This window comes from Haematobia irritans, chromosome 1, assembly GCF_050003625.1.
Source record: "Haematobia irritans isolate KBUSLIRL chromosome 1, ASM5000362v1, whole genome shotgun sequence".
Lineage (NCBI taxonomy): Eukaryota > Metazoa > Arthropoda > Insecta > Diptera > Muscidae > Haematobia > Haematobia irritans.
In genome coordinates, this window is record NC_134397.1 from 94,738,807 (window position 1) to 94,760,821 (window position 22,015).

A 22,015-nucleotide genomic window follows, 5' to 3' on the forward strand; every position below is an offset into this window, starting at 1 on the left:
CTAGTTAATGAACTATTCCTAACTGCTTTCAGTTTAGGATTTTTTTTACTGAAGCAAGTAAATTTTATTATTTCACACAATAACACTAGATTACAAAAAAAAAAAAAATAAAAAATTCATGTACACGTAATGAAAGGCAACGTTTCTTATGTATTTTGATCTGCTGAATTCGATAAAAATTAATTTTTTTATGGATGTCGTTCCGTTCGGTCGTTTTTCTTCTAGTTGATCTTATTACTTACGTTAGAGTATCATCTATACGACCATGAACTTCTCTTCCAGGCGTTTTTTCAATGGTTTATACTTTTCTGGCGGAAAAGGTCCTTTGTAAATTTTTTGAAATTATCACAGATCCAATTATACACGACTATTCGTCATCTTAATACCTTTCATTTAAGTACCAACAACGATATAATCGGACATTTTTAACTCGAGATATAATTTGTTGAGAGAGAAAAGACCGAAAAATAAAAATAACAGGATATCTCAAAAACTGTCCATAGAAAATTTTTAAACATTTTTAGCAGATCAAAATACATAAGAAAAGTCGACTCTCATCGAGTGTACATTTTCAGTGTAAACTAGTGTAATTTAACTTAATGCAAATAAAATGGCTAATCTAAATTGATGAATATTTTTTCCTTTAGTTTCGAAGGCGCTTTTTTTCTATATTTAATCGGATTTTTCAAATTCAATAGCGTTCGTCCTTGTGCCAAAGAAACGCCATATAACAAATTTCATCAAAATCAGTTAATAATTGCGACCGGAAGCATGCGAACAACAAACACATGGACAGACGGACGGACACCAAGTGCTAGATCGACTCAGGAGGTGATTCTGAGCCGATCGTTATATATTTTATGGGGTCTAAAATCAATATTTCTGGTAGGCACATTTTTTGGCAGATCAAAGTTATACCATGACCACTATGTGGTTTGGGGTATAAGAACTTGAGCACGAGTAAATTTACTGAGGCTAACCAAAACAACTCGTTAATGAAGGCAAATTCAAATTTGATGGATAAATGCCCACGTTCATTGTGCGAACAAATGTTTTTGGTCCGTCTACGTACAGGCCCAAACTCTTGGTCATTACCCAAATTGATAACTTCAGTCGAAGCCGTCCACTGTGCCAGCCCTTAAGTTACAGTCTGATGAATGACGTTGAATTTCATAGCGTTAAATTGAAATAATCCGATTTGGAAAATACGTCCGTTTAGCTCGTCGGTTGCATAAGCTCTAGACCTACAATTACTAAAATTACATTATATGAACGTTGCACAGATTGCAACAGTTTGACACCTTGTACCTGAAGAACGATTCCGTTCAAAACATATTCGTTATTAACTCAAGTTTTCTTCGAAATTAGTCAACGTACGCTTGAACCAATCTTCTTGGGTTTCGTCTACATGTTTAAAATTGTCCGACGTTTTCAACGCTTTTATATGACTCACTTGATTGAGAACAACACAGCCCTTGCTGAAGCCTATAAGAATTAATTTCGATTTATCTAAATTCAAATTTTCACGCCACCATAATGGATTATTGTGCTGGTGTGTGGCATGAATTTGTGTTGAATTCTGTTGTTGGGTTGAGGAACAGTTGTTGCTGTCGCTTGGATTGTTATAATGTTGCTGTTTATTATCATTAGTCATATCATTAGTCTTCTCTGATTGGGGTACATTTTGCAGCGATAAATTTTTTAATGCTGTTGAGGATGATGGATCAGTGATATTCGTAATTTGCGAAGAATTTCCTTCCTTAATGTCCAGTTCACACGAATCGGGCCCGCTGTTTGTAACAGTTGAGTTTGAAAAAATTGCGGCACCATCAGATTCAACAGTGACATTTTCTTGAACCTACAAAGTAGACAATGTAGAGAATTCATAATTTGAATATAATAGTATTGAATGTTCTTACCTGTAGAATATCAATGTCCATTTCTTGACTACTGTCACTTGCATTTGAAGACGATGATGATGAATCAGAGGAAGCGTTGGACAATGAAGATGATACCAATGAAGCAGCAGCTGCTTGCGCTTGCGCTGCTTGGTCCAAAATTTCATTTTCCGGTATTGATATAAGACGTTGAGACAAGTTCTGTAACAATCTAAATAAAATAACAGAATCTATATTAAAGCCATTTAATGATGACATTGACGTAGATTATACTTTTCCAAGTGTTGTAGTGCGTGGTTCATAGGAGTATGGTCTGGAACGCCAGCGTTATTACCACGAACAAAATTATCAAAACAGCTAAAAGTTTTAAATTCCATTCTAGATGTGCACATAAAAGACGTATTCGATTGTTAGTGTAATTTTACGATACGTTTGGAAAAAGCATCTTTTCATGTATATATGTATAACTAACCTAACTGGACGCACCACAATTATATGTGAACGGGGAAATGCTTCTCGTAATAAAATGGCTGAGTTTTCTAGATTGTATTTCATGTAACCTCTGCTATCACGATTGGTTTCCATGCTTTCCGGAAAATCCTGAAACAAGGGATAAAATAAAATTTTGAACAAATTGAGGTATTAATGTTACCCTACCTGAACATCACCACCAAAGTAAACAACCGCAGTGGAATCATCATCATTTAGGTTTTGTTGTCTGTTGATAGGCGGACAATAAACAATATCGTTGCTTCTGTTTTGGAATCCAGACACGGAAAATATTCGAAAAGGACCAGCTGACGTGCTTGGTGTGCATAAACGATCGGCGCTGCCACCAAGCATTACCCCAGAGTTCGTGACACGTTTTTGCAATTGGAAAAAATTATCAATGGTTACCTGAAAATATTTTTTTTTTTATTTTTTGTTACATTAGATGCATTCAGAGACAGTCCCTAGATTCAGACATCTTAAAAGTTTGGACTACTTGGCGAGAGATTCTATTCTATTAATAATTCTTCATTCTGTTAATAAATAGTAGTGCTAATCTCAATCACGAAAATAACAGAAATAATTACACATAAAAGGTATACATGATGAAACATTTAATTGATTTTTAAATAGTTTATTTTTAAATTGGCCCTGTAAAGGCTTTGAATTGCTTAAATAAATGGAAATACATTTATTTAAGCAATTCAAAGCCTTCACAGGGCCAATTTAACGAATTACTATGTACTACTCTAACGGACATTACAATATTATATAAAAATATTAAATATAAATTAAATTAATTTATATTAAATATAAATTAATTTCGTTAGTTAATGCAATCAAGTCATTCGCCCGATATATTCGTTGGTCCAAAATGTCGTAACATACGTAGAATTTCTCTTAGAGAACTTCAATATCAAGGTAACACGCAATAACTGACACCTCGCTCGCCTCTGGCTATACGACGACTTAACCCAAAAAATCTTCGTTTCAGAGGAAAGAATCGTTTTTTTTTGTGCGTTGACATGAGAGGAGTTTCCAATGTCCCTCAATATTCGTTGAAAATTAGTAAATCTTTTCTTTGGTCATAACGAGTCAAAATTCCAAATCTATTTACATACATTTGAAACCAATTATTGATATGTCACAGTATATTTTTTTTGCTTCAAAAACTAGTAATATCTTAGCTTTTAAGAACCAGCAGACTTTCAATATTGTAAATGTTCTTCTTATTCGCCACTAATTTGGTATTCCTGTAGAGAGGTGATGACGACGATTACTTTTTGTATCAATTACAATGCTCGGTAACAAATGGCATATATCACTATGTGGATATCTATACTAGGACAGTAAAAGCTTCCAAATCTATAAAAATTGATACATCGATGTTACTATAGATGTATCGATGTAACATCGATACATCCAGAAGGTCTCTTTGCCTTCGAAACTATAAGTTGCCGTTTAATTGATAGATTTGCACACTACGAAACACGCAAAGCTCCTCGGGTAGCAACTCTAATAGATCCTCGTTTTAAAAAAGATGGTTTTAAATCAATTTTAAACGCTGAGGCAGTTAAAGCTTTTGAGCAAGAGATGTACACCGTTTTGTCGAAAACTCCACGGAAACAACTCCATTGGTCTTGAAGGGGTTCTATTAAAAATAAATGGAATTTAATTTTTTCTTTTCTATGATTCTATAACTACTACATATACGGATCTCTGACAACTTATAAATAAAGCATTTTGTATATCAAAAGATTTGTGATGGTGGTCAGCTCAGGACTCCTTGATATGGAATATGAGTTCCGTATAGAGGGCATATGTAACTGGAAGCTGGAATAAATACTTGTTACAATTTTTCTCTGAAGTCCAAAGGCATTGAGCCACAAACCATTTGTTTCGACCGATTTAAATCGTTGGAGTCAGTCAAGCTCATATGATTTCTAGTTCCTTAACCATTTTTTTTAATTGATGAGGATTAGTCACTTTACCTCTTACCAATTTCCATTTTTTAAATTTATTTTTTAATTGTTCGATTAGTTATCGAACAATTGAACATCTTCAAAAATTGATCACTAAACTCGTCGCTGGTAAATTTAACGGCGACAAAAATCGATGATATTGGCGACAAAAAACGACGCCAGGAATACCGATTTTCGTCGATAACAGAATTTATCGACGAACGGAATACCAATTAGTGGCTACAAACAAACAGCGACAAAATACGACGGCAAGGGCAACTTTAGGAATAAGCACCCAGAAAAAAGTGACCCCTTCTTCAACTTAAAATGAACTCATTGTGAAGAAAGTTGAACTTCGTATAGCGCCAAAGACATTTTTATTTGGTAGAATGCATTCCATATATTAGTTAACATTTTCCTATATTTATGTACCACTATACTACAGAATGAAAAAAATTAACTGAATTGAATTCATATATGAAATGATTTTATTAAATTTTTTTCATTCATTTGTACAAATCTTACATATTTGTGGTAAACCTTTTAGTTCAAAATTAGAACTGCTTACCTTCGTTTTTATATACAATTTTATTTATTTATATGAGCAATTTTTTCTTCAATAAAAGACATGTTTTGTTAATATATTGAATATATTTATTAAGAATCAACAGAGTCGACTGGCCTTGAAATATTAGTTTATTATTCCACTATTTCCAATTTCCATGTAATGTTATCAACTGTAAAACGCATTTGTTCTTCTTCTTGTACTTTTCACTTTTAATAAGTTGCTGCCTAACGATTTTGTCCTCCTTTTACAATTTCAATACCTACAAATATAAAAAAATCATAAACCAATTCTTTCACAAAAGGTTAGCGTCACTAAATATTACTTGATAATTGATGATTCCAAAATGAAGACGAATGAAGGGGTTGTTATTCTTCTGGCGTTTTCTTTCTTTATACACCATCACGAACATTGATAGACGTATTGTTTGTTGTTTATGTTTAATAATAAATAAAAAAAAAAACGAAAAATTTTCTCACTAATTTAAAATAACAAATATTTTATATATTTTATTTGTTATTTTTTATATTATTTTACTAAATTATTTTTTAACAATCTCTCCGTATATCATAACACGATTCCAACTAAAAAAATAAACCACGCGGAAACATATCAATTACATCGATGACAGGTATCGATTACATTACAAACAGATATATAGGAAAATTTCCTACATTCTAACAAGTGTGTTTCCTTAAATTTTGAAAGGATTGCATACTTCTTAGTACGAATGAACTAAAATATTTTTCTATGTATGATAAGCTTTCTATAATAATCAGGGTTGGCCTGTCACAAACTGTGACTTTTGCGACATACATTTGCGACGGTATAATACGTATGTCGCAAAAGTCGTAAACCTGCTGTAGAAAACCAAATTTTGAATAGAAGAAATCCTGAACATTTTTTAATTTAGTTTGACAGCATTCGCTGTGAGTTTCTGCCGAAATTTGTGAAAGTTTTCCCATGATCAAGCCTATTTTCTTAGGTGGTATCGAAATTGCCGTTGGTGAGGGTGCAAAATACCTTGGGGTTATATTGGACAGGAGACTGAACTTAAAGCTAAGAAAGGACGAGAAAATCCACGGTTACCCTGAACTCGTGCAAAAGGGAAAATGTGGGGACTAAAACCGAAAATTGTGAACATTCCTAAGAATTGAAACTTCTTCGCACATACCGTCGTCTTGGATATCATCGAATTCGCTGCCTAGCTGACGCGACTAAAGTATTTTCAGTTTGCGACTTTTGTTACTTTTTCTACATTTACGACGCGTATGTGACGTTTACGACGTTTACAACTTTGCGACAGTCGCAAACCTAAAAGAGTTTGATACAGACCATCTCTGATAATAATGGAAGTCCGAATTATCATTTTATTAGAAATTTTCCTAAATTTGAGGAAACTTTGCTGTAGTTTATTTTATACGAATGCTTTGTTATCAGTGAATAAAATTTTCTTGTTCAGAAGTAAATTCTTATACCCAGCGAAGAAAACAGTATTAGTAAAATTCCATGACTTATTCTAGTTAACAGCGTTGTCAATTTAGCTATTTTCCCGCTAGATTTGGCTTTTTTTGAAGACGTTTAGCGGGAAAAAATGAATTTAGATTTTTTCTGGCTTTTTTCATGACCCTTTTAGCTATTTTTGGCTTTTTTATTTTCGACATGTTTCTATTGAAATATGGATAAACCGGCGTTTTTATCTAAACCTTGCTGTAAGAATAAGGTTTTCCACATATTCCAAAGCTCAGTTGAAACATTAATAATGATTCCAGCCATTATGCGGACATTTTTGCAGCAAATACACCTTTTTATAAAGTTTTTTCATCATATTCATAAAAGTTATCGTAAACTTTAAATCTACTATTAGCATACATTTTTGTTAGATAAACTGTCAGTAGATCATTGGGAATATTAGCATTTCGATTATCCTTTTTATTTTATTATAATATTCTAAAGTTATTACGATATTACTAAATTAAAATAGTAGATGTGAATTGCTTTGTGCACTGAAAAAATATTGTCGTGAGGCCAAAGATTTATCTCCTTAAAATACGAACGCGAATTTTGGTTATAATAGCATGAATTTCTCTGATATAAACTGTTTTCCTTGTCCAAAAGCCGATAAAGTCGTTTTGTCTTTATAGTTAAGTGATTCAACTTAAAAATTGGTATCTTTTCAAGCACTTGTTGTATCCAAAGGAGTTCCTCAGGGATCAATACTTGGACCTTTGCTTTTCTCAATGTACATCAACGACCTCGCTTCTCTCCCTATTGCTTGTAAAATCCAAATATATGCTGATGATGTACAACTATACACTTGTTGCAAATCAACCAATGTACAGGAACACATTCATATGATAAACAAAGACTTGAACATAATTCACACATGGGCAAAAAACAATGGACTGTGCCTTAATCCTAAAAAGTCAAAATTCTTACTGATTGGCAATAGGAATACATCACATGTCACTAATATAAACGTCAGTATTGGTAATGCAACGGTTAACCATGTACTCTCATCGAGTACATGGTTAACATTCAACGCTCACGTGGAATAATCACATAAACTGTACCGTGGGAAAAGTCCGCAATATGATTAGAAATTTGTGGCATGTACGATATTCCACACCATTGAATATTCGAATGCTTTTAGCTAAATCATATCTTGTTCCGAACCTTCTCTATGGTTGTGAAGTGTTTGCTAATTGTGATGCTGAAGATAGACGGAAATTAAATGTTGCCTACAATGATATAGCCAGATACGTCTTCAACAGGAAGCGACGAGATAGTATTACAAGATTTTCGCATAAAATATTCAACGTTGATTTTAACAATCTGTTAAATATAAGGTGCTTGCTACAGCTACACAAAGTAATTTACACAAAAGAACCTAAATATCTTTACAACCGATTAACATTCGCTCGATCTAACAGAGGAATGAAACTTATAACTCCTAGAGCTAACAGCCTAGTATCTGAAAGACAATTCTACATTCACAGCATTCGTCTCTGGAACAACTTACCTCCCACCACACAACGCATAAGCAATTACACATCGTTTAAAAAAGAGTTATTTAATTTTTTGCAATAAATTGTATGCTCGTTATGTAATTATTTAATATTTTCCCCCTAATATTTTACTATTAAGTTTTAAGTTAATTCAAATTGTTAAAATCAAATATCGACCGGCACTGTAATTTATAAGATTTATCTTGTTGTGCTTGGTATAACATATAAACCAATAAATCAAATCAAATCAAAATCAAAGAAGGCTAGTGTCAATTCTAAAAAAAATCTAAAATTAATGAAATAGGCTTTAAATGTGAGAAGTTTTTGTATCAAAATAGCGTTCAAAAAATAGAAGATGTTTTTCAACACTTTATTTTAAAACCGTATACATACAATAATTTCTACTTGAAGTCGAGTCTGAATTTGGAAATTTAAGTTGGCGTTAGCACGTTTTTAAAGCACTTTGATAGCTCATGAAGAAAAGGAAAATGTTTTTACTGGGAAATGTAAACTGTATGTATTTTCTAGAATTTAAATAAAAGTAATGTATTTCGAATTTCTCACAATTTCAAAACCAAGCTAAAATTTTATTTAAAAAAAAATGACAAATAATTTTTTACCAAATCCAAAGCATGCTTAGATTATTTAATATTTTAAAATAACAATAAAATAGAGGTGTTGGGAAGGTAGTTCCCACAAAACGACGGAATTCTAATAAAAATTTGTGATAGTAATCAAAACAGAGCTAATATGACTTAGATATTGTTAGAGTCTCACAGAATTGGAATTAAAATGAAAATAATATGCATTTTAAGTGAAATAAAGCCTTTAAGTTTGTTAAATTTCAATCAAAAATGTGACTTTTGATAAAAAAAAAATTGTGCTTTTTTTCTAGCTATTTTTTAAACATTTTTTTAAGCTTTTTTTAAAGCAATTTTTGGGCAAATCTAGCGGTTTTTGGTGCAACAATTCTGGCAACGCTGCTAGTTAATGAACTATTCCTAACTGCTTTCAGTTTAGGATTTTTTTACTGAAACAAGTAAATTTTATTATTTCACACAAAAATTTACATTAATGGAAATAAAATGGCTAAACTAAACTGATGAACATTTTTTCCTTAAGTTTCGAAGGCACTTTTTTGTGGGTGTAGTTTTAAGCTGCGTTTTGTTGTCTTTATATGTTCACATTTGTACACGGATGAAAAAGGCTGTTTTTCATATGTTTGGCTATAAACATTATATGTTTGGAACACAAATTTTTAAACACAATATTTTTGAGTGCAAGCATATAATGTTCATAAACTAGCATAACATGTTTGGGACATATATGTTAATATGTTAGAACATATTATGTTTGGGACATAAAATTTTTGTAAATATAATATGCTTGGATGCAAACATATATTAATTTAGAAATAGCCTATAAACATATATGTGTTTAGTAGCTTGGAGCGCTATTTAACAGGGAGCGATATTGAATTAAGTTGGTGGTTGTTGCTTGTTATTACAAAATTAACATTTTATTTTTCCTTGGGCAATTGATCAGCTACTTCTTTGATCCTTACAAACTGTGTGGTCCGCTGTTCGAATCCCCGTCCGGCAAAAGGTAAAATTAAAATAAAAAAATCATACAATTGAATAATTTCTTCTACAATGTTTGTATTACAGAAAAAGGTGCTAAAAACTAAAAAATCTCGTGGAAGTGAGAAAGATGTGGGGGAATATACAATTGGGCAGAAACAAAATTTTGAGCATTCAGGTCGAAAACCTATGTTGTTAGCACCTATATTACCTGTTTATTTTCATAATTCATTATGATTGTAAATATGTAAATAAATATATAAATAAAATTTTGAGCACTATATTGTTTGGGAGAATTTTTTAAGCATATACTATTTTTGGGTGCAAAATGCTTCCAAACATATTATATGTTCACATAATAACATATTGTTTTTTGGAAGACAACATTATTGAATTTGGATGCAAAAATACAAAATGTTTGGAACTTAGACTACCCACACATATATTGTTTAGACCAATATGCTTTCAAACATATTATATATTGGAAGAGATCAAACATATAAATGTTTGGGCAATACCCAAAAATGTATATGCTTGAAGCAAAATATGTTTGGGAGTATATGTTACAGAAGCGATTTTTTGTGAGCGTGTATATAACGTGTAAACTTAATGTAAAAACAAACTTAAAATAATATCTATTTAAGTTATTCGTGTTTTTGTTTACAATAAAATCTGTAATACATTCTATTCAAATAGACGAAGCCCCTGAGGAAGACAAAAAGGAATAGTGGGAACGCTGGGCAAAATGTAATAAAACTTGTTTTTATTTACAAACCAACATTTGTCTAATTAGCTTAATAATCTGAACCGAAAATCACTGAACTTCTGACAAATACATTATATAAATTCACGCTCACGCAAATTCTCAATCGTGAATCGCTCCCGCACGATTCACGACAATTTTCATAATTTACGACAAATTTCGTAATTCACGAATATTTTCGGAACACGACAATTTTTGTGGCTCAATAAAATCCTCGTAATTAACGAAATTTCTCGTGACTCACGACTATATTCTTCATTCACGAAAAATTTTTGTGATTCACGACAAATCTCATGACTCGCTGCAATAACTGATGAGTAATTAACTCACGACGGAACCATTAGTACAATTAAAATATGTTGCACAATCACATAAGGGACGCTATTGAAATCTTATACGTGATAAAATACGTGAAGGTGATTAAAATCGGTGATCTTAAATTTAGTGAGTGTGAATTTTACCGTGAACGTGTACCATATTTTATCGTGAACATGAATTTTGTAGTGAAAATGAATTTTATCGTGAGTCTGAGTTGAATCGTGAACGTACATTTTTATCGTGAGCGTAATTTCGGTGAAATTTTACTCACTCGCAATCACAAACACTGTTTGATTTTTACTCACGCACGTCACATTTTTGTTTAGTCCCGTTCACGCACATTCACGGGATTTGGTTTAAATTTCATTCACGGCTTCGCTTGAGTCACGTGTGATTCACGAACATTTTTTGTTTAGAACCCATGCCATTTTAACTGGCGGTCTAAAAAACTACAGTATAAGAAAGCATCAAGATTCGTCTTATTCCACCAGTATGTTGCCAAGAAGGCCGATATCTACACCCTCAAAAAAATCGCTTCTGTAACATATACTCCCAAACATATTTTGCTTCAAGCATATACATTTTTGGGTATTGCCCAAACATTTATATGTTTGATTTCTTCCAATATATAATATGTTTGAAAGCATATTGGTCTAAACAATATAATATGTTTGGGTAGTCTAAGTTCCAAACATTTTGTATTTTTCCATCCAAATTCAATAATGTTGTCTTCCACAAAACTATATGTTCTTATGTGAACATATAATATGTTTGGAAACATTTTGAACCCAAAAATATTATATGCTTAGAAGAATTTTCTCCCAAAGAAGATTGTACTCAATTTTTTTTCTGCCTAATTGTATATTCCCTCACATTTTTCTCACTTTTTCTGTAATACAAACATTTTAGAAGAAATTATTATATTTTATAATTTTTTTAATTTTACCTTTTGCTGAACGGGGATTCGAACAGCTTATAAGTTATATTTATATAGCATAGCTTGCGGCGCCCACGAGCCGATGCAAACATAACATTGTTTAACAACATAACATTGTTAAACATACATTTGTTGGCAGCGTGGAGCAGTGGTTGGTCGTCCGCCTTGCGTGACAGGGGTCCAGGGTTCGATCCCTGCTTCGACCAACACCATTTTTTTTTTAATATATATTTTTTAACATATATTCCAGATACGTTCGGAAGTTCCCGAAAAGGTGTTCAGCATTACATACTATTATATTAAATTTTTACTACGAAATTGTAAAGTGTGTTTTATAAAAGACTTAAAGTCAGAAAAGAAAAGTGCTTGATATAAACGAAATGGACTGAGTTCAAATCAAATATTATTTTTATATTGCAACAATAAAAATTGTGTAACAAATAAAGGTTTTTGTATACAAGTTTAAAATTTTCGAAGAAATTCAAAAACTCTTACAAAAGAAGAACGTGAAGTCGAGTATATATAAATATTTTTCCATCGAATCCTAAGGTTAACGATAACCATTCAAAAGCACATTATATTTAAATTCTAAACAGTAATTTTAAAACAGCACATAAATTTATTTTGGTGTGAACAATTGTTTGCTAGCATGTTACACCATTAATTTAGAAATACAAATAAATATGAATTTTTATTAACGAATAATTTTGTACTTAATTTAATTCTTAAGGCCGGTATAAAGTTGGCATTATCGCGTTAAAATTGCCATGTTTACCCTTTTACTTTTCTTTAATAATTTCTTTTAAAGAAAATAAACTTATTCAATTGTTGCTTTGGATCTTTCCCCACCATGTTATAATACAATTTACCGGAAAAAGTTGTAATGTTATTCTGGTTTTGCCGCTAAAATGAGAAATAATTTTAGCGGCAAAACTCGAACTCAATGCCCACTTTTATTTTCGAAAAAATCCGTCAACTCCTCTTGGACTAATTAATAAAGAGGAACTAATCTTTGTTTTTATAGATCTTCAAAGGTCGATACTTTCAATGAAGTCGTGTTGTCGTTATAATTAAGTGATTTGACTTAAAAATGGGTATCATAACATGAAAGAACAAATTTTGGACTAAGGTCAACTTGACTTTAATAATTCAGAAAAATTCTTTAAAATTAATGAAACTGTCTTTAAATTTGTTGCATTTTTGCATCTTGACTACAAGGCAAAAATCATTAAAAAATAGGATATGTTTTTCAATACTTTATTTTAAAGACATTTTTTACTTGAAACATAGCATAATTTCTACTGGAAGTCTTGCTTTTAACGGACATTTTATAGCATATGAAAAAAGCTGAAAAAGCGAAAAATTGAAATGTGCTTCGTAGAGTCAAGTACACAAAACCCCATTTAAAAGAGAATTGTGTCTTAAAAATTGTTAAAGTGGAGACACAATCTTTGGAACCGGACATGCTTTTTGTTCAGTGTATAGTGCCCTTTCGTTAGTTTTTATGAAGATCCCTTTAATTACCTTTGTTTGAATATTATGACTTACTCGTCCTACGTTCCGATTTGTTTTGACGAAACAAAAAAATTGTGCCCGTAATGCGAAAATGATAAACAAAACTCATGCTCTTTTTTTCAAAAATATTTTATCTTGGTTCCGAATGAATTTTCTCTCCGAATACTCATTTTAATATTTTACTTAAACATATACAATTTTTGGCGAAGTCTTATATCACAACATATATATTTTTACTCATAATATGTAAATTTATACTTGTTTATATTCACACATAGTATTTTTCCTATATTTAATGAAATTTTCTTTGTGTATATATATTTGTGATGCGCCAATTGGTTACTTTCATTATTTTACTTCCAGCATACACTTTGTCTCTCTTTGTAAACACATATATGTTTATGGGCTATTTCTAAATTAATATATGTTTGCATCCAAGCATATTATATTTACAAACATTTTATGTCCCAAACATAATATGTTCTAACATATTAACGCAGATGATGTGGCGCTAGCAGTCAGGGGAAAATTCCCATCACCAATTAGAGATATTATACAGAGAGCCCTCCGGATGACTGAGAAATGGGCGAAAGATAATGGTCTTGGGGTAAATCCTGCAAAGACAGAAATAGTCATGTACTGCAAAGATCGCAAAACTCCCACGGTTAGGCCCATTTCCTTAGGGGGTATTGAAATTCCCTTTAGGGAGTGTGCAAAATACCTTGGCGTTATTTTGGACAGGAAGCTGAACTTTAAGCTTAATATTGAAGAAAGGGCGAGGAAAGCAACGGTAGCTTTATACTCGTGCAAAAAGGCAATAGGGAAAAAGTGGGGACTAAAACCAAAAATTGTACATTGGCTATACACGGCAGTGGTTAGACCTATAATGCTATATGGTGTTGTAGTCTGGTGGCCGGCACTTCACCAGCCGACAAGTTTAGACAAAGTTCAGCGTATGGCGTGCTTGTGTATCTCAGGTGCATTCAGCAAGACAGGAACAAACTCCCTTAATGTCATACTGCATCTATTGCCTTTAGACATTTTGGCCAAACAGTCAGCTGCAACAACGGCTGTGCGGTTGCGCGAGCTATCGCTGTGGTCGGAAAAAAGTTACGGTCACAGTTCGGTCCTCAAAATAATGCCAGATGTGCCTAACGTAGTGGATTACACTTTGGCGAGTCCACTTTTCGACAAAAAGTTTGAGACTCTAATTCCCAACAGTGAGGCGTGGTGCACACATACCCCGGGGAATAAAGAATATATAGATTTCTACACTGATGGCTCCAAATTGGATGGACAAGTGGGTTTCGGAGTATATTCTAATGATCTGGAACTTCAAATAGCGAAAAGATTACCTAATCACTGTAGTGTTTTTCAGGCTGAAATATTAGCAATAAGAGAGGTGGCGAATTGGCTGAGAAGTAATGTTCCAAAAAATGTGGGCATTAATATATACTCAGACAGTCAACCTGCAATAAAATCCTTGGACTCTGTGTTCCTCAACTCGAAAACGGCCATCGATTGCCGCAAATCTCTCAATGAGATGGCTGAGCAGTACAATATTCACCTAATATGGGTGCCTGGCCATAGGAACATTCCGGGGAACTGCGAAGCGGATGAGTTGGCAAGTCTAGGGACTACCTTACATATTCCAGGGGAACTAGAATTTGTTGGTATGCCCCTAGCTACCTGCAAGCTCATGCTGCGTGAGAAGGCTGTTATGATGGCAAATGTTCGATGGGAGAATTGCAAGGGTTGTAACGACACCAAGCAAATATGGCCCCATTTCAACTTAAACCGCACACTAGATATGCTAATGTTCTCGAGACGTCAGGTATCACTCCTGATATCTGCTATAACGGGTCGCTGCCTGATAGGAGATTTTGCAAAAACTATTTGCGCGAAGTATAATGACTATTGTATGAGCTGTCTCTTGTGTGAGTGTCCTGCATTTTGTGTAAAGCGCAAGCAACTTTTAGGAGCATATAGCTTCAGATTACTGGCGGATCTGGAAAACGTTAACTTAAGCAGTCTGCTAATATTTTTGGAACAATCTGGTTGGTTCAACAAAGAAAAATAATCAAGAAGGTTCAGCGGTTAAAACTAGAAGTGCCCATATGTAATAGGTACTTTTAGTTAATGTGGTATCACAATGGACTGAATAGTCTAAGTGAGCCTGAATCTTAATCGGGCTGCCACGCTAACCTAACCTAACCTAACCTAACATATTAACATATATGTCCCAAACATATTATGCTAGTTTATGAACATTATATGTTTGCACTCAAAAATATTGTGTTTAAAAATTTGAGTTCCAAACATATAATGTTTATACCCAAACATATGAAAAACAGTCTTTTTCGTCCGTGTATCCACACAAAAATTATCACCGACATTTTTTCAATTAATCACTTTATTTAATCAAATCCGAATAAAACCAATTAAAAAATGATTGATACTTGTTATGTTTCCAATTAAAATATTAATTGATTCAATCAATTTGTCAATCAATTCGAAAATAATTTTCAATTACAAACGTGATTGAAAATTTTTCCGTTTCCCATTAAAATTAAATAATTTTGAGCGATGGAAAGAACGAAAGATAACAAGAGAATGGGTATTTATTCAACAATGTATGATGGAAAGATCAGTCTGTGGAAGTAACTCGTAACGAACGGTTGGGTTTTTGTTTTTCGGGTAAATTGAAAAACATGATTGAATGTTACTAAGAATATTTAGGAAAAAATGTTGAAATTGAAAGTGTATTGAAATTTTTATTATTCAATGTAAAAAATTAATATTCAATTCCAGATGAATTTGGAAAATTTTTGTTATATCTCAGCGTATAGTTTAGTCATAAATTGGTAAGTGTTTACGTTTTTATGACCTTTTACGTTTTTATGACCTTTTTATCATCAAATCAATTATAGGTTTTTAATACCTTATTTTAGTATTTTTTTAATCAAATTTTTTGGAAACCAATTTAATATTTTTAATGTAAGAAACAAATATTTAATTTCAGAATAACCCCTTAAAAATTTGGAAAACTTAATAGTGAATTGGTAAAGATTCTTTAACTTTCTTTTAACCAGAATATTTGGTTTTTTGTGAATATTATTATTTTTTTAATTAGATTCTTTGGAAACCAATTTAATAATTTTATTTAATATAAAAATAAATATTTAATTTCAGAGTAAAATTGGACAACTTTTAATATTTCCCCTCAGCGTATAAGTTTTATATTAAAACTTTGTCTTTCTTTCAACTAGAATATTTATTTTATTATATGCTTCACATCGATAACAACACAGTTTTATGAGTTTATATAGAATATTTCATTATTTCTCTAATTGTTTCAGGAACACATTTTATGAGATACATTTTCCAAAGAAAAGTTGAATTCCTTACACCATTTGATAAAATGCCCACAAAATATGGGACATTCAGAAAGTTAAAAAAATATAAATACATATACATATACGAAATGCATTTTGGTTTACAATGTGTGATCGAAAAAAGTAGTATTAAGTATTAAGGAATACTGTCGAAAATTTATTGAAATTCACATACCTAAATTGTGTAAAATCTGGTTTCATGAACATGAAATAGAAAAGTGAATAGAAAACGTAAGGATGTATAAAAGATTCAAAGTGGTACATTTCTCATTGATTGCTGACAAATACATTTCAACATCCGCTCCTCGTTATGTAGTTAGTAATATTCGTCACCATTTTCCTCATCGTAAGGATGTCGTTGCTGGGCTCCGCAACATCCCACAAATCTGGTACGTGTATCATCCAGGCAAAGCTTCGTATCTTCTTTCAGTTCTTTTAATTTAACGCGTACTTCTTCCCTCATGAGATTGTAGCACATTGCTACCAGTCCCATTCCAATCAGCATATAAATGAAATTTATAGCTAATTTTGAATGTTGTTCAGCAATCGATCTCTGAAGTTTAGTAACTGCATTAGGATCAATGGTGGGATCTTCTTGTACCTTTTTGGTAGTTTCTGCTATTAGAGATCCAGTGACGAGAGATGCACCTGGAACAAAGTCACCAAACCCAATCTTGCAAAGGGATGTCATGCAAAAGTAGAATGAATTTAAAAATGACCATTTCTCCCAGTTTGCGAACATAATAGTGCCAGTTAGAATATAAAATATAATAACCCACAGACACGCAGTAGATGGTACTATAATTTTTTTCCGGTGCAAGCTACGTATACTCCCATTTTCCAAAGCATCTAATCGATAGTCTACTCTTGATTTTTCGTGTGTGCATTCGTGTAAACTTCTGTATAAAAATTGGAAAGACCTAGCCAATACTTTTCCCATATTTAGGAAGTACAGAATGTATAGTGGAATTCCAAATGTGGCATATATGACTGTAAACCCCTTTCCCCATGGGGTGCGTGGCACCATATTTCCATAACCAATCATGGTAATTACTGAGAGGCAGAACATTAAGGCTGCGGGAAATGACCAAATATCCGCCGGTTTACGATAATCGTAACCCTGTTTAATTATGGCCGCAATTTCCGTCTGGTACTTCTGTAAAATTATTTCCGTACTATTTTGCCATATAGGTTTATCAAGTGTATTGTACAACTCTGTTATATTCCACAATTCTTCAGCACATTTTGTGCGTAATCCCGTGACCTCTGCCTCTTTTTGCGTCTCAGACTCGCCTTCTATTTTTCTAAAGGAAAAAGCTCCACAAATCGCATATATCACAATAAGAGCACCAACACCCACTTGTGTGCACATGAAAGTAACAAAATTTCGGCAGCATCTTTTTAACCGTTTTCTAGGACGATTGCTTGGGGATGAGGACGTATTAAATGAATCTGCTCTACTGTTTCTCATATTTTTTGTCATTTACAATTTCCAATCATTCACTTGATTTTTTTATTTCAGAAAAATTTTTATACCAATATTATTTTTGTATTTGATCTCATGTGCATCATTATCGACTTTTCCCTTCTGCTTTTTCTAAAAATAAAATCTCTTTGTTGATATACAAACAAAAACTTGAAGAGTATTTATGGTACGTTGATGTGCTTCGTCGATTTCCGTTTTAAATATTTTGCGAGTGAACGAATTCGAATATTGAGTGGTACTGAAATGAATTTTCTCAATACACAATTTCAAATCGCTTGGGAGGAAATATTCATGTTTATATATTTAAAAAAAATCTCACAAAATGAGTGGTATGAAGGCTTTCATGTGGTTCGCAGTATACAGTGTGGAGCAAAACCGAGTGTATGTTTTCACTTTTTGCAATCTTTATTAAATAGAAAATGCCGAGTAAGGCTCACAAAAATTGTACGATGATGACTGGAAATAAGTTATATGGTCAGATGAAACATAAATAAACCGCTTTCCATCCGATGCAAAATAACATTACTGACAATGACATCAGAATATTGCTGTTAATGACTTGGTAACGACAAAATCTCTAAAAACACCACGTTAACCCTTTCACTACTGATGTCCACTTAGAAGGACATTCGAAAAAGACACCAAATTCTATTTTCCCACTTAGTTTCGATTGATTTCTAGTTGTTATTTTAAAGTAGAGGCTTTCATCTAAATAAGCTATAAATATTGTCCATATTGGTGAGGTCTAAAATACATTTTTATAAACTTCTTTAACAAGAAACGAAAAATACGAAAATTTGAGACAATTTTTGTACTGTATGTTTCTAGTAAATAGACATTTATACAAAAACTATAGCTGATATTTTTACGGGTTCTTTTTTGTATTTTTTCTCACACTTTGAAAGCTTTATATGCCCAATAGGCCATTTGGTCACAATTCAAGAATCAAGTTTTCAGAACAAGCTCATATAGCTCTTGAAGCAATTGAGGTAGGTTTTCAAAATGACAATTTTTGTTCTACATGCTGTTAGTACAAGCAAAAAAAGAAGAAAAATAAAAGTTTTTATCATTAGGTTTATTTCGGTAGTGAAAGGGTTAAGCAAACCGGTAAACATAGTATTAAGATGAGGAATCGTGAAAAAAGGAGACTACCTTGATATTTTGCAATCAAGTTTGCGAACGTTTGCACCCACTTTGAGGAGGAAGTAGTTTTTCAACAAGACGGTATTTAGGGAGCCACATGCCCGCCTTGCATACACAGGGTCGTGGGTTCAAACCCAGTTTCGACCAAACACCAAAAAGTTTTTCAACGGTGGATTATCCCACCTCAGTAATGCTGGTGACATTTCTGAGTGTTTCAAAGCTTATCTAATTGATTCCACTGCAATGTGCAACGCCGTTCGGACTCGGCTATGCCTTGTCATAGAATCGGGCAGCACTCAGTGATGAGAGAAGTTCACCACTGTACCCAACCTAACCTAAGACCCAAGCATACTTACAAAATGGTAAAGAAATGGTTGTCGGAGCAATGTTTTCAAATTTCCGTTGTGAATTTAAGGTCTCTGGTTAAAAGACCTTGAGATTACACCAAATAGCAATGAGATCTAAAGCCAAGTTCAGCACAATTCGTCGGATGTTCCAAAAGAAATAAAAGAAAACGTACACACAAAAAAAATCTGATTCAATCACAAAATTAATTGATCCAATTAATTTTTTAATTGAAATGTCTTCATCACGAAAATGATAGTATCAATCAAAGTTTTAATTGAGCATCAAAAAAAAAATACTTGATTAAAAAATTAATTGATTTCATTAGCAAATTTCAATTAATTTTTCAATTGATTCAATTAAATTTTTAATTGATGTTGATTGCAAATTCAATTAATTTTTTAATTAAAAACGACAATATTTTTAATTGCTACACTGTATTTCAATCACTTTCTATAATTATTTTTAATCCTTTCTACTTTAATCTAAAATTCAAAAAAAAAATTAATTAAGAATTACAAAAAAATTTCATAATTTTTTAACTGTCTTACTCTTCCGAGTTTGACTAAAAAGTTAATTGTATCAATTAATCTTTTAATTGAAAATTTAAAAAAAATTCAATCATTAACTTAATTGACTTAATGTTTCTAGTTTGATTAAAAGGTTAATGGTATCAATTAATTTTTTAATTTAAAAAGTTTTCAACTTCAATCAACTTTTTAGTCGGGAATATTTTGGTGATATTTTTTCTGTATAGTGAGAGTATGTCAAGACGTGTTAAAACCATAATTAGAAACAAAGGACCATTGACTGAATACTAAAACATTTTATTTAATGTATTGTGCATAAAGAGTAAAACTGGATGCAGACTTATTTGTATTTCATTCTAATAAATGCAGTAGTATGGGTATATAACTGAAAGTACAGTTTTGTTTGTCAGGAAATAAAGTAAAAATGAAATTAATTTTGTAGCAATTGCATTCAATAGACGATTTTTATTGAGAAAATAAGCATACTCGTAAGTTGTAGACATGCACTCTGTTTTGCTCACCACTGTATATTTAGTCTCTTGTCTCTCTAAAAGATAGGTACTGTTATTAATAGAAAACAACACGTATGTTGTTAGATGCAATATTCGCTAGAAGCGAACAACAATACACTGACGAACTGTTGAATATTTCAAATTAATAAGTAATGTAATATGTAATTTTGTTGGCGTTGTCCATAGACCCAATGTTGGATGCAATGCGGGTTCTGCTTGGGTTTGTAAACATTGGAGGATAATTTGAGTTACTTCGACTAGGATTTGGTCAAATCAAGCTACTATATTCACGATTGTACCCATGGTGGAGCCATGTTTCATCCATTGTCACATATTGACGCAAAAATCAGATTTTATTAACCTTTATAATTTCCAAACACCAATCCGAATTATCAGATTTCCGTTGTTTTGGCCAAAAGTAGCATACGCAAATATTCGTAAATGATATGATGATCATGTTCGTTTGGCATCTTTAGATTGTCTGCTATTATTTCAATTTATGGTTGTAATTCTTTTGACCCTTTTATGTGTGTATTTTTTTTTTAATAATCAAAACTATAAATGAAAACATTCCTGGTAAATCTTCAAAAAATCTAGATGAGATAGTAAAGAAAAGTAACCGTGAACATTTTTGTTTTCTACCTTTGAAAATTTAGAAATGAAGTACAATAAAGGGATACAGGCAAACACACTGTAAATTCTGTTATTTTCCAACGGTGTTCATGTACAAATGTTAATAACCTTAATAACTTAAACCTCGTTGGTAAGCTACCATATATTTGCTTTTATTGCAAACAATATAAATGAAGCAGAAAAAAACAAGTTAAAATACGATGTAAATAAATAACTTTTTAGATGCATTCATTCATTTCATGGACGCTTTAAATTTAATGTTTTGTCCATATGCTTATATATTTATCAATTTAATATCAATTTAAAAATAATTATGCTACACATACTTTTTCATATTTTTGCTAAACATTCCTTGATTTGCATCTATTTTCACTCAAAATCAAAACTCGATTAGTTGGTGTGCGTGAGCGTGATTAACAAACCAAAATGTCGTGCGTGAGTCACGAAAACAATATCTTCGAGAGTGTGCGTGAGTAACGAATTACGCTCACGAAAATAATCCCGCTCTCCAACATAAAACGCTTAAAAGTTAAATTCATTTGCAATTTTAGTGACACCTAGAATGTCAAGAGTTTAATAACGCTCTCCATTTTAATCGTGCTCATGATTTCAGACACGTCCCTCAGGTAAATTACTGATAAAATTATTCGTGAGTCACGATATTTTTCGTGAGTGACGGTATTTTTCGTGAGTCACGACATTTTCGTGCGTGAGTGTGTGTGAGTACAAGTTTTCTTTTCGTGAGTGTGCGTGAGAATGAGACCTACCAAACAATATCGTGTGTGAGTGTGCGTGAGTAAGATATTTCCGTCGTGAGTGTGCTTGAGTAAAATATTACTCACGTGCACACCTCTAGTTGATAGCGAACAAAAATCGCCTTCCCTCATTTAGAGGAAGGACTATGATATCGATAGAAGACCCAAATATTTGGTAATAA

General features: G+C 32.3%; 2 protein-coding genes across 6 annotated transcripts in view; both read right to left on the reverse strand.

Moving 5' to 3' along the window:
- LOC142221443 (mitochondrial protein C2orf69 homolog) overlaps positions 1-22,015 on the reverse strand; it is a 71,217-nt gene that overhangs the window by 3,123 nt on the left and 46,079 nt on the right. For 3 of the 5 annotated variants that reach the window (XM_075291173.1, XM_075291171.1, XM_075291172.1), the window contains 5 exons: positions 2,556-2,795; positions 2,371-2,498; positions 2,172-2,276; positions 1,920-2,109; positions 1,454-1,858 (listed from right to left, as the gene is read on the reverse strand). In XM_075291173.1, coding sequence (XP_075147288.1) covers positions 1,454-1,858; positions 1,920-2,109; positions 2,172-2,276; positions 2,371-2,498; positions 2,556-2,741 — 1,014 coding nt within the window. In that variant the 5' untranslated portion in view covers positions 2,742-2,795. Of the gene's footprint in view, positions 1-1,453; positions 1,859-1,919; positions 2,110-2,171; positions 2,277-2,370; positions 2,499-2,555; positions 2,796-16,604; positions 16,743-17,965; positions 18,148-22,015 lie in introns of those variants that run through there. The other 2 variants (XM_075291170.1, XM_075291175.1) reach the window with 2 other exon arrangements.
- On the reverse strand, positions 16,746-17,943 carry LOC142221444 (potassium channel, subfamily K, member 16). Its single transcript, XM_075291176.1, has one exon. The coding sequence runs from the start codon at positions 17,910-17,912 to the stop codon at positions 16,746-16,748; it is 1,167 nt and encodes a 388-aa protein (XP_075147291.1). The 5' UTR covers positions 17,913-17,943.